The 12,796-nt window shown below is 38.9% G+C and overlaps 1 protein-coding gene across 6 annotated transcripts in view; it reads left to right on the forward strand.

The window, feature by feature from the left end:
• The window catches only part of ATP8A1 (ATPase phospholipid transporting 8A1), a 218,408-nt gene that overhangs the window by 95,970 nt on the left and 109,642 nt on the right, over positions 1-12,796 (forward strand). For all 6 annotated transcript variants that reach the window (XM_054729349.1, XM_054729332.1, XM_054729336.1 and 3 more), the window contains 4 exons: positions 531-636; positions 2,354-2,436; positions 7,879-7,928; positions 9,879-9,948. In XM_054729349.1, coding sequence (XP_054585324.1) covers positions 531-636; positions 2,354-2,436; positions 7,879-7,928; positions 9,879-9,948 — 309 coding nt within the window. The remainder of the gene's footprint in view (positions 1-530; positions 637-2,353; positions 2,437-7,878; positions 7,929-9,878; positions 9,949-12,796) is intronic.

Raw genomic sequence — 12,796 nt, forward strand, 5'->3', positions numbered from 1 at the left:
CCTACGAACCAAGAGGTCTCTGGTTCGATTCCCAATCAGGGCACATGCCCGGGTTGTGAAATCCATCCCCAGTGTGGGATGTGCAGGAGGCAGCCAATCATGATGTTTCTCTCTCATCAATGTTTCTATCTCTCTCCCCCTCTCCCTTCCTCTCTCTGTAAAAGAAAAAAGTAAAAAGAAAATAAATTAAATCTGGTCAGGAATTAGAACCAGATGAAGAACATTTTAAAATTTCTCCTCTGTCTTCTAAGCCCAGTATTTGACCATATCCACTTTTTTCACTGTTCTCTTTCTATTTGACAACACAGAGTTGTCTTGTATAAATGTTTAAAAATGAATGAGTACAAGAATGAATGATTTCAGTTAAAAATATTTTTTCTTCATAATAATATTGTCTTTTTAGTTAGCTATAACCTCATACCTTCAATATTTAATAGCTACACTCTAAATAGATGGGCATGAAGGAAAATTGCTATCACGAGTGTCAGAATATGTAAGTGAGAAGGTCTAATGTAGGTTATTTCTTACAGCCAACCGCACCTGTAATCTGTGAATTCCTCACCATGATGGCAGTCTGTCACACAGCGGTACCCGAGCGAGAAGGCGACAAGCTTATTTACCAAGCAGCATCTCCAGGTACAAATGACGCAATTGTGATGTGGGTTTTTTCCAGTGGAAAATTTTTCTTGAGATTGTCAAGAAAAAAATCAATTTAATTTGAAAAATTAAAATAACCAACTGATGTTTTTTTAGATAATAAAAATAATTTACTAATTAGACAAACCTTGGCTCTTGGAATTAAATATATCTATATGTTAAAATATAAAACTTTATTTATACAATTTTGGTAGATGACATAACATATAGAAATTTGAATAACAAAATTCAAACAAGCAAAAGTATTTTTTTATATGCACATGGTAAATTCTCCCTTCTTTCCAAAAAAAACTTAGTCAAAAACTGTTTTTGCACATAAGCAGACAGAAAAGGAAGATCTGTTTACCTAAATACTGTGCATTTTAGAACACCAGTTTTGTTTCCGTCTTTGGGGGAAACAAATTTATTATTATAATCAATAATAAATTGTTGTGAATTTATTTGGATGAGGATGATTTACACATTTGAAGGGATTCCATAAAATAATGTATTAGCACAGTTAATTTTTTAGCTTAATTTTAGACCTATTTTCATTGTAAATTTGGGTAAATAGTCAATCCAATTATTATAAGGTTTTAGGAAAGAAGGAACACACTTTGGAGAACTTTGTTAAAAGTATTTTAAACTGTATTCTAAACCAGTAGCTATAACCTAGTAAAATGTACCAAATTCTTTCTAAGTATAAGAAATGTTACATCTCACATTGTTGGGATAGAAACTATATGAACATTCTCTTATCCCACACCCTACCCTCAGCAACAAGAAGTTTTAAAGTAACATGGTGATGACAGTAACTACTAGTAATATATGAAAAAATCAAGCATCCATTCCTTTATATCCATTTAAGTCAAATTCTCAATTAGTAGTGTTAGTTTTTCTACAGTTAATGTTTTAGGAGGAAACGCATAAAATGTAAGAAGGCAGTTTTGTGTCATTCATTTTGAGAAAGGTTTTCCTAGAAATATGCTGGACCAAGAAGCACATGTACATTTTCATTCTTGTTTACAAATAAGACTGAGTCTTTTTTTTAAAATATATTTTATTGATTTTTTACAGAGAGAGGGATAGAGAGTTAGAAACATCGATGAGAGAGAAACATCGATCAGCTGCCTCTTGCACACCCCCTACTGGGGATGTGCCCGCAACCAAGGTACATGCCCTTAACCAGAATCGAACCTGGGACCTTTCAGTCCACAGGCCGACGCTCTATCCACAGAGCCAAACCGATTTCGGCAAGACTGAGTCTTAATGTTCAGAAACAGGACTCTGGGTCTATACTTACCTCAGATTATTATATTCATTCATTGTTATATAACATTAAAATAAGTGGATTGCATAACAGGAGCCAGAATAAGAAGAATTTTAATGCTTAAAAAATTAAACAGCACCCGGCCGAGGTGGCTCGGTGGTTGAGCATTAACCTATGAACCAGGAGGTCACAGTTCAATTCCCAGTCAGGGCACATGCCTACGTTATGGACTCAATCCCCAGTGTGGGGCCTGCAGGAGGCAGCTGATCAATGATTCCTTCTCATCATTGATGTTTCTATCTCTCTCCCCCTCTCTTTTCCTCTCTGAAATCAACAAAACATTTTTTTAAATTAAACAGCAAATTATATTATAGTGATGTATTTCTCTTGTATTGGGAATAATTTTTATATCACATGTATTTGCTTTCACCTATTTTCCCAAAACAGATGAGGGAGCTTTGGTCAGAGCAGCCAAGCAATTGAATTTTGTTTTCACTGGAAGAACACCTGACTCGGTGATTATAGATTCAGTAAGTTATTTATTTTTAAGTCTTTTTTCATCAAAGTAAACATATGTATAGCTTTAAAGATAAAATAATACCAAAAGGCTTGTTTTAAAATAGAGGTTCCATACTCTAGAGGCAACCACCTTCTGTTATTTTATCTCTTTCTTCAGGCATTTATACATCTCATATTTTCAAAAAGCATATATGATTAATGATACATGGTTTCTTCATTATACATGCCTATTGACTTTCTATTTTATTATGTTAAATGAGGATTTAGCTCTTCTGACTCACCATCTCTTCCCAATCTACACTAATAAAAGAGAAATATGCAAATTGACCATACATCTGCAATGCCCACCAGCATTTTTGGGTATCTATGTTCCATGTTAACAATCAGGGGTGGATATGCAAATTAACCCAACAAAGATGGCGGGTTAATTTGCATATGCAGGCATGGAGCGAAGACTGAAGATGACTAAAGACTGAAGAGGCTTGGCTTCTCTGCTGTGGCTGCAGCGAAGGCCTGGGTCCCCAGTGCCAGAGGAAAACCGGTGCTGGCAGCCAAGGGAAGGAAGGCCTAGTGCATGAATCTTCGTGCAATGGGCCTCTAGTATTATTATAATTGTATTACAATTTTTGGTTAAACAAGCATTCAGACCCAGTTTATTAAATGGCCAAAAGACTTAAACATTTCTCAAAAGAAGATGTGTCAATGGCCCATGAAAAAACATTGTTAGTCATTAGAGAAATGCAAATTAAAATTACAATGAGATACGACTACATACCACCAAAAGAGCTAAAATAAAAACCATTGCACCAAATGTTAATGAGAATATAGAGGAAGTGGAGCACCTAGATACTGCTAGTAGACTCACAACATGATGCAATCCCTTTGGAAAGCCTTTTAGAGTTTTCCAATACAAGTAAACTTGCACCTGACCCAGAACTTGTTCTCATGGTTACCCAGGAAAAATGAAAGCTTATGTCCACAAGACAGTGTCTAATGGAATGTTCTTAGCAGCTTCATTCATGGTAGCCCAATGCTGGAAACAAACCAAATCTCCATCAGTAGGACAATGGATAAACAGATTGTGATATACTCATACAATAGGATATCTAAACACTAAAAAGGAATGAATTATTGATTCATCAATAGCATGGATAAATCTCAAAATTATTACATTGAGAAAAAAATCAGGCACAAAGGAGTGCTTAGTCTTTAGTTTCATTTATATGCAGCTCAAAATCAGGCAAAAGTGATTTGTGGTGATAGAATTCAGAACAGTGGTTGCCTCAGAGTCGGGAGGAGATTGTTTGGAAAAGGGCACAAAGGAATTTATGGGGTGATGAGAATATTCGGTATCTTGTTTGAGGAGGTGATTATACCAAGTATGCCTTTGTAAAACTATATGAATTTCATTGAACTATACATTTAAGGAATATGTACTTTATGTATATAAATTATATCATTATAAATCATTATTTAGTGTTTGTATTATTATGCCTGTAGCAATATCATAGCTGAACATTGCTATATACAGTATTTTCTTATTTTAATTTTGTTTCCTGGCTTAAAATTATTTCCTGAAAATATGTTTCCTTTTATTTCCTAAAGATAAATGAGTACATTTTTCAATTGCTTGTTTTCCTTTCTCCCTATTGCTGATTGCCTCTATACCTTCTTAGCACACCTTTATCAGATAACCTGCCAGTTAGCTAACCTGTTCTTGAGACATCCTTCTTGAAGTCCTCCATTCTCCTTGGTCTGGGCCATTTTAGTCCTAAGGCTGCTTCTATGGCATTTGACATTCCTTTAGATTTTTCTCCTGTTTAGGACTTTTCCTATATCTCAACTCTTCTTACTCAGTGAACTCCCTTGTTTTGAGGGAGCACATGATCTGTGAGTTTCATCAGGTTAAAAAGTTGTCATGGAAGCAGAGGACACAGTAGTGATAGCCCTCAGCAAGCCCAGCTCCTGACTGCAGGGCTCTCAGATGCCCTGGCTGACAGTTCACAGTCTTACTCACAGTTGTCACCCTGGAGCCACTGTCCTATATTCCCTTTATTTACCGTTAGTCTGTGCTAGACTTTCTATTTCCTAAAGCCCACGTCTCCCTTGTTTTTGGTTTACTCTTTCATTTTTGTGGAACACATTCTTTAGTGGCTTCTTGAGAAACGATACAAGGGGAATGATTTATTTGTTTTTTTCATTCTTTCAAGTCTAAACATTTTTTATATTACCATTATGCTTAATAGTTGATAGTTTGCCTGAAAGTAGAATTTCAGGATGGAAATCATTTTCCTTAAGAATTTTGATTGCTTCACTGTCTTCTGGCGTCCAGCACACCTAGTGGAGAAATCAGAATCCATCGTGATTCCGCATATTTTGTGACTTGCCCTGCCCCCTCCCCGAAGATTGTAGGATCTTCTTTGTCCTAAGAGTTCTGAAATTGTACGATCCTGTGCCTTAGTGGGAATATTTTAACCCATTTTACTGAGCACTGGGGGTACCCTTTTCCATTTGTAAATTGATATGCCATCCCTCTGTTCTGGGAAATTTTCTTGAATGATTCCATTTTCCTTCCTTCTTTTTGCTCTACTCTCTCTTTAGAATTCTTGAACTAATCTTTTAACTTCTTTTCAGGTCTTTGCCTTTTTGTCCTACTTCTTGGAAGTTTTCCTCAACTTTGTCTTCTTGCCCTTCTATTGATTTTTTTTTTTTTTCATTTTCCCTGTCATGTTTTTGATTTCCAAAAACTTTTTTTTGCCCTGTCAATATTTCTTTTTTAATAGTATGCTGTTTTTGTTTCATGCATGTCATACTTAACGTTATTTCTCTGAGAGGAATAATGATAGTTCTTTGAAGTTTTTATTTTAAAAGAAATTCACAAAAAGAATAGACATAAAAAAATAAATTTACATGCATAACAATTTAATTAAATAATAGTTTTTACCAGAGTGTAAATGCTTAAACTGCCACTGCAGTTGTTTTTGGCTGTGATAATTGTTTTGGAGAAAGCATGCTTCACCAATACTTAAACATTGACTTTCAAATATACTTTTCCAAAATTTCTCATTTTCTACTTAGGAGAAATGCCCAGCATTTAATTACAGCATCCCTTCTATATAGTATATGGTAGACTATCCCAGCTCTTTGACCAGAACTGCAATATGTAGAACAGTAAGGCCAATCTCCTCCTATACCACCGAAGAGTAGCATACAGAGTATACATGTTAATCACAACAAGATAAGAATTGTTACAAGCAAGCTTACTATTTCAAACATTGTCTTCATGGGTCCATTAAAAAGCATATACTGGCCATAGCTGGTTTGACTCAGTGGATAGAGCCTCTGCCCACAGACTGAAGATCCCAGGTTCAATTCTGGTCAAGGGCACATTCCTTGGTTGCAGGTTTGGTCTTGATCAGGGGCATGCGGGAGGCAACTAATCGATGTGTCTCTCTCACATCGATGTTTCTCTCTACTTCTCACCATCCCTTTCATGCTCTCTAAAAAAAAAAAATCAATGGAAAAATGTTCTCGGGTGAGGATTAATAATAATAATAATAATAATAATATTAATCTATAGATATAAAAGCCTAAGCAACCTTTACAACAGAACGACCAGAACGACTAGTCATTATGACGTGCACTGACCACCACGGGGCAGACACAGGAGCTTACCCCAGCCTGCAGGCCCTGATCATCGATGGAGCCTGCCGGCTAACCTCCCAGTCCTTCCCCCAAGCCGGCAGGCCCCATGCTGGGATGGGGAACCAGAGGTGGGTGGCGGTGGACACAGGTGGCAAGGGAAGGAGGAAGCGAGGAGGTAGGGAACCTGATTGGCCCTGATCACTGGCCAGGCCTAGGGACCCCACCCATGCATGAATTTCATGCAACAGCCTCTAGTAATAATGCGACGACAACGACGACGGAGGAGGAGGAGGAGGAGGAGGAGGAAGGAAGGAGAGAAGGAGAAGAAGAAGAAGAAGAAGGAGGAGGAGGAGGAGGAGGAGGAGGAGGAGGAGGAGGAGGAGGAGGAGCATATACTGCCTAAGGCAGCAATACTTTCAAGGGTATAAAGTACTGCAACAAGTTTCATACCATCCGGAAGCCACCGCAGTATAATTCCAATGACGGGACAGAACGTGCCACCTGTGAAGCATATGTCAAGCCACTTCAGTCTGGTGTTGAAACCAGGTGACCAGGCATCAGGGCCTGCTCACAGCCCTCCCCCTCTGCACCCCCAGCCCTTGCCCATCAGGAAACCCAGAACCTGGCACTCCATGGGCCGACATCCAGTGTTGTGTTTGAACTCTCGTTCCTCCAAATTGCCTTTGCCTGTGTGTTTTGGGTATCTATGTTCCATGTTAACAGCTTTCTGTAGCTATCTATGAATCTTTGGATCCTCGTGGTTAATAATGAGGAACATGAAAGCTGATGTGGCAGTTCTGAGCATAAGAGAGTCTGTCAACAATGAGCCTCATGGTACGGTGGTCTCATAGGGTTAGTTTGGGGAATTGTGATATCTGTACCTCTAGGATTTACTTTGGGTTTATTGGATTCTCCAGAGTCGCCTTCCAATTTCTGCCTGGAAAGATCTGGCTGCACATTGTAGGGAGCTGAGTGGGTTGGGGCATTAAGGCCCAGCATCCAGCATCAGGATAACAATGCCGTGTCTTCAACTGTGCCAGTCAACTTCTAGACGAAAGATCGACCCTCTTTCACCCAGTCTTCTGCCGGTGCAGGAAGGGCCAGTGTTTGGGCTGCTTTTCAAGTAGCTCCTACCCAGTTCCCCCTATTGTAGACCCCTCCTCCTCTTACCTGCTAGTCCTAGAGTGTCTGGCATTTCACTTCCATAGACTTTGAAGGATGATGTGGTACAAATCAGGTTGGCTCCCAGCTTTTCAGTGGCTACTCTGGCATTTGACCTTCCTGTTTCTGCTAAGTAAGATACCACTCATTGAGCTCTTTTCAAATTTTTGGTGCTATTGTCTTTTTTTTTCTCCTGCCATTAGAAGTGTCTTTCTTTTTAAGTGTTTACTGTCCTTTTAGTGGGGCTTTGGGAAGGATGGAAATTAAGTGTGAATGTTCAGGCTAGAGTATCGTCCCGATGCCAAGGTTGCAGGTTCAATCCCTGGTCAGGGCACATACAAGAACCAACCAATGAATACATAAATAAGTGGGACACCAACTTAATGTCTCTCTCTCTCTCTCTCTCGGTCTCTCTCTCTCTCTCTCTCTCTCTCTCTCTCTCAAATTCTATCAATAAGTAAAAAGATGGGAATGTTCAACCTTCCATCTTAACCTGTAAGTAAGTTCAATAAAAGATGATATATTTTAAAAGGGACGATTTGTTGGTGTTGATATTTTTTACATGAAAATTTTATGACTAAGGTTTATTTCCAAGAAGGCAAAGAAACTTCCAACTTTATGTAATCATAAATTCCTTTTCTTTATAGCTGGGGCAAGAAGAAAGATATGAATTGCTCAATGTCCTGGAGTTCACCAGGTAAAAACATCTGCTCTGTGATTTGTGTGCCTAAGATAAATGTCTGTCTATTGTTATTTTTCCCTTTTTAAATAAGTAAGGAAGTATGCTTTATTTTCTTTAACTGAACTTATTTAGACAAAATGTTGCATTACAATCTTTGGTACAGTGTTTAATTTTCATAGCTGCAGATAAATCAGAAACAGCTTCCTTCAGAATGTTGCAAGATAGGACGCCTGAAGATAGTATAAAACTATTTTTCAGCATGACTGTCTGCATCACAACCGTGGGGTATAGGACCAGGAGTCTTGCGGCTAATGAACTGGAAACACTGTTATACTTAGAGGGACCAAGATTGATGTGGAGTGAAGATGAATCAGAGTTAAGATCCCACAGTCCTAATTATGTGCTCATTATACCTAACTGTCGCTGGGATTCCGGAAAACAAATCCATGTCTCTGTTAGGTATCAAACCGGTTACTATCTAGTGGGAAAGAGCAGAAAGCAAAGAGATTATTCCACTTACTTCATTTCTTAAAGTCAAATAATGAAGGCCTTCTGTTATAATCAGTGATATATCTGGGTTGTAGGCTTTTTATTCCCACATGCCTATTTAGTTTCCCAGCTGACCTACATTCTTGGGGCAAATAGTCTTCAGCTACAGACAGAAGGGCCTTTAAAGATTTCATTGCCATTCACAGGGCAAAGTGACTGTTTTTCCTGCGCTCCCTTGTATTATATCTATAAAATATTTATAAATAGCCTATCAATTAGCATATGGATATGTCTGTTAATTCACATACACTGATAAGCCCTACGCTAAGTGGTTAGTGCCACGAAGAAAAAGAAAGCAAGATTGGGAGGTTAGGCTTTTTCAGGATGCTTAAGGGTGATGGGGGTAGGCGTAAGGGTGAAAGGGAAAAAGGTGAATAAGGTGGTATTGAAACAGGCTCCTTGAAAGACATTGGTGGTTTAAATGAGGCTGATAGTAGTGAAATTGATAGAACCCAGGTACCTTGAGGGATGTCAGGGGGGGCTTTGGGATGGATTGGATGTGGAAGGGAGGAATTAAGAGTCTCAGGCATGAATAGCTGGGTAGATAGAGGCACTGTTTACACAGGTGGCAGGCACAGGAATAGGAATAGATGTGGCGGGTGACATGTTTGCATTGTAGATGCCCATGAGATACACAAATGGAGGTGTCAGAGGTAGGCAGCTGGGTATAATGGCCTGGAGCATGGACGAGAAGCCAGTGGGTGAAACAGAAACTCTGAGGTGGTGGGCCTGTCAGTGGTGCCCAAAGCCATGGAGATGAGTGGGATCTGCTGGATATAAAATAGAGAAGGAGGGAAACAAGAAAGGCCGAGGATTGAGCCCTGAGTAACTCCAAATTTAAGGGTTGATTAGAAAAGGGGGAATTGGCAATGAGACTGCTTTGTGGTTAGAGAAGCCGAGGATAATGGCACGGATCCAGGGGAAGAGGATGATTTCGGGACGATAATGGTCACCTGTGTGAGAAACGGCGGCAAAGTCAGCTCAGAGGAAGGTTGAAAAGCAGGTGTTGGATGTAGCCATTCCGTGCAGTGGTGAGGAGAGACCATCATTTCTGTTTTTAATGACATACAGTTCATCCTCAACCATGCCGGCTTAAATGTCGCTGTTGTTTTCTAATCTGAACACATTGAACCAGAGCTCCCCTCTACCATGGTGGTTACTAACTCTGGCAGGTCTCTAGGGAGCTGTTTCGTAAGGTATCCCTCCGGGGCAGCAGAGGGTACCCTACGGCCTTAAAACACGTAAAGGAACTTTCAGAGGTCCCCAACTGCACACCCAGGGGAGGGTTTGTATCCGTGGTCACATTTTGGTCAAATTAATTTTTTCAGTGTGACTATTAAAGTATATGAGGCATGACACACAGGTCGATGCGTGTTCTCAGGATGATGACACGTTATGGAAAACCTTTTCTTCCAGCACCAGGAAAAGAATGTCGGTGATTGTTCGCACTCCATCCGGGAAGTTACGACTCTACTGCAAAGGAGCTGTAAGTTTTTATTTTTGTCTTTTGCAGGTTTGATTTATGGTGGTTTCTAATGTCTATGTTAAGCATTCTGCTGTGGAAATATAACACAGATGTTTAGCATGGCGTTGCTGACATCCACTTTTGTTGGTGTTTTATAGTAATAGTGTTTGGTCTCTTCTGGTGCAGTGTGGAATTCCTTCTGGGTCAATTTGGTGCTTTAAAAAAGTGTGGCCTAGGTTATTCATATAATTTAATTTTTGATACATAACACTTAAGGTTTATATTACATAAAGAAGATAAGAGACACTTAAATACAGAAAATATTCTTAAATTGTATGAGAAAGGTAGTGATCCACACCAGTTTGAATTTGAATTTTTAAAGACCACTGAAATGGGAGGATGGGGGTTGGATCAGAATTACTGCAATAATTTCTTCATGTGGCGATCACTATTTGTCTTGCATTGTTTTAAATTATAACAGAATTTTTCACTATTGGTTGGCTTTGGTATATTGGCAGGTTAGATTGGCAGAAACAGCAATATGTCATTCTAATTTAATTTTCCTAGTTAAAATACCTTTCCACTCATTGAAAAATAAGAAATCTACTGACCAGAGCCTTTGTTGTTGTTCTTAAAATTGGTCAGGATTTTCCTTCTGAATTATCCTTTTTAGGTACCTTAGTCTACTTGGACTAGTCAGGTAATGTACCAACTTGGAACTTTGCAATTTTGAATATAATAAAAAAACCTCACTTTAAAAGTCCATGGAACTTGGAAATTGACCTTATTAAGAAGCCCAGGCGTCTTACTTAATTCCTGTTGAGAGTGTCTTTCAATGCCTTGGTTTGAAAGCATTTGGTAGAACTACTTCGTGGTGTCTCATGAATTTAGTCTGAGAATTCCTTTGGTTGTTGATCCAAACAATTAACATTTATTTGTTGTGTACATTTTAGCTACTAGACTTTGAAATAGATTTGGATATAGGAAGATAACACCCAAGACTTGTCAGGAGCTTAAGACTAGTCAGAGAACTATATATAAAGAGAAGATGAGAATACAATATTAAGGTATATTGTAAAGATTGTCTGCATCTCCATGGTAACATTCAATGATAATGGGATAAAGAGAGCCTTTAAGACCTCTCACTTTGAATGGTGGATGTAAAAGTGTCCAGTTTAGTATACCCAACTCACATTTTGTCCTGCTTAGTTTTGAGTAATCTACCTAGAAACTTTGTTTGGGGAATTAAAGCATTGAATACAGAATAAAAACACTGGATTTCCTTTTTAAATAATCACAGACATCGTTTGCAAACATTAACTTGCTCATTGCATTGTTTTTCCCCGTTTTCAAATTGGCTATGAAATGTGGTTAAATATTAAAAAGGCATAAGCATATAAAATAGCAAGGCACATTTGAGAACTATGTGTAGTTTGGCCGGGAACAGCAGAATGTAAGGCTGGAAAGGTGAGTTAGCTCATAGGTCTTTTCATGCCCAAGAACTTTTATGTTTGTTTTTGGATTGTTCTGATGCCATTTAGGAAGATGAGTTAAGACAAGAAAAAGATGCATATGGAGTTACCAACTGAGGCTGTTCATGATAAGGGCAAAGAGTTGATAAGGATCTGAACCAAGTCAGTTGCAGAGAGGACTGAGAAGACAGAGATTTAAGATTTAGTAATAGATTACATGTGGATGATGAGGAAAGAGATGGTCTAGGATTATTATCAGATTTCTACTTGGCTGAGTTTACTAAGCCATACCACTTCCAAGATAGAGTGTTGGGGGCAACCTCTGGCCCATAAGGTGGAGATAACCTGGGTTTCCGGGGGGAGGAAAACTAGGGTGCTGATACAGACTTAGGAGGTAACAAGTGTAGGTGGAAACTAAAAGCAGAAGATGGATGAGAACTCGCAGGAAGAAAATATCACATGAAAAGAGCAGGACTAAAGTTGAAACTCAAGAGGATCCGGAGGGGGCACTGAAATTAGGAGATGATTCCTTAGTAGAGTGAATAATCCACAGAGACAAGTGCAATACAGTACGTTAGTAATAAAAGTCAATTAATAAGCCATCACTAATACTTCCCAGTCAAGCTAGATCGTCTGTTCATACTTTGATGTATCTCCTCGATTCCAATATCATGGCAGTGATGGATAACAGTATAAGGAGAAAAGAGACAAAATCAGGCTCAAAAGCAAATAGGAATAGAAAGTCAAAGTGGTACATTGAAATGAAGCTTGAGCTGAGTGGGGTGGGAGTCCCAGGCCCTGGATTTGGAATCGGGAAGGAGTGCCTGGAGATTGGTTTCTGTGGGGCAAAGGTGGCAAATAGTTCTTTGTGTAAAATGCAGATGGGAGCCAACTTCCACTTCCTGAAGCTTAAGACAGTGGTGAGCTTCCCAATCATGCAATGAGGCTGAGCAAAACTCATGCCAACCTCTGCTGGGGGGTTAGAGACCCAATAGCTTGGGATGTAGGCAGAGAGGGAGAAAGCAAGACTGGAGCATGGATTCACTCCAGTTGAAATCATCTGTATGGACCAGTCTAGCAAAGGATGTCTAGAGTTCAACATGATTAAAAACATTTTATATTTTTTTATTTTCAATTATTTATAATAAAAAATAAATTGGAGGGGAGAATGGGCTACCTGTAAGATAAATTAGAAACCATAAATAAATTTAAGAAAGAACGTCAGTAAATGGAATAAACAGAGTTGAAGGAGTGGGAGTGCAATTAACAAATCAGGATAGCACCTGAAGAGTTCATCTAGAATAGGGGTGGGGAACCTTTTCTCTGCCAAGGGCCATTTGGACATTTATAACATCATCTGGGGGCCACAAAAAATTATCAACACATAAAATATCTAT

Source organism: Eptesicus fuscus, chromosome 2, assembly GCF_027574615.1.
Source record: "Eptesicus fuscus isolate TK198812 chromosome 2, DD_ASM_mEF_20220401, whole genome shotgun sequence".
Taxonomy (NCBI): domain Eukaryota; kingdom Metazoa; phylum Chordata; class Mammalia; order Chiroptera; family Vespertilionidae; genus Eptesicus; species Eptesicus fuscus.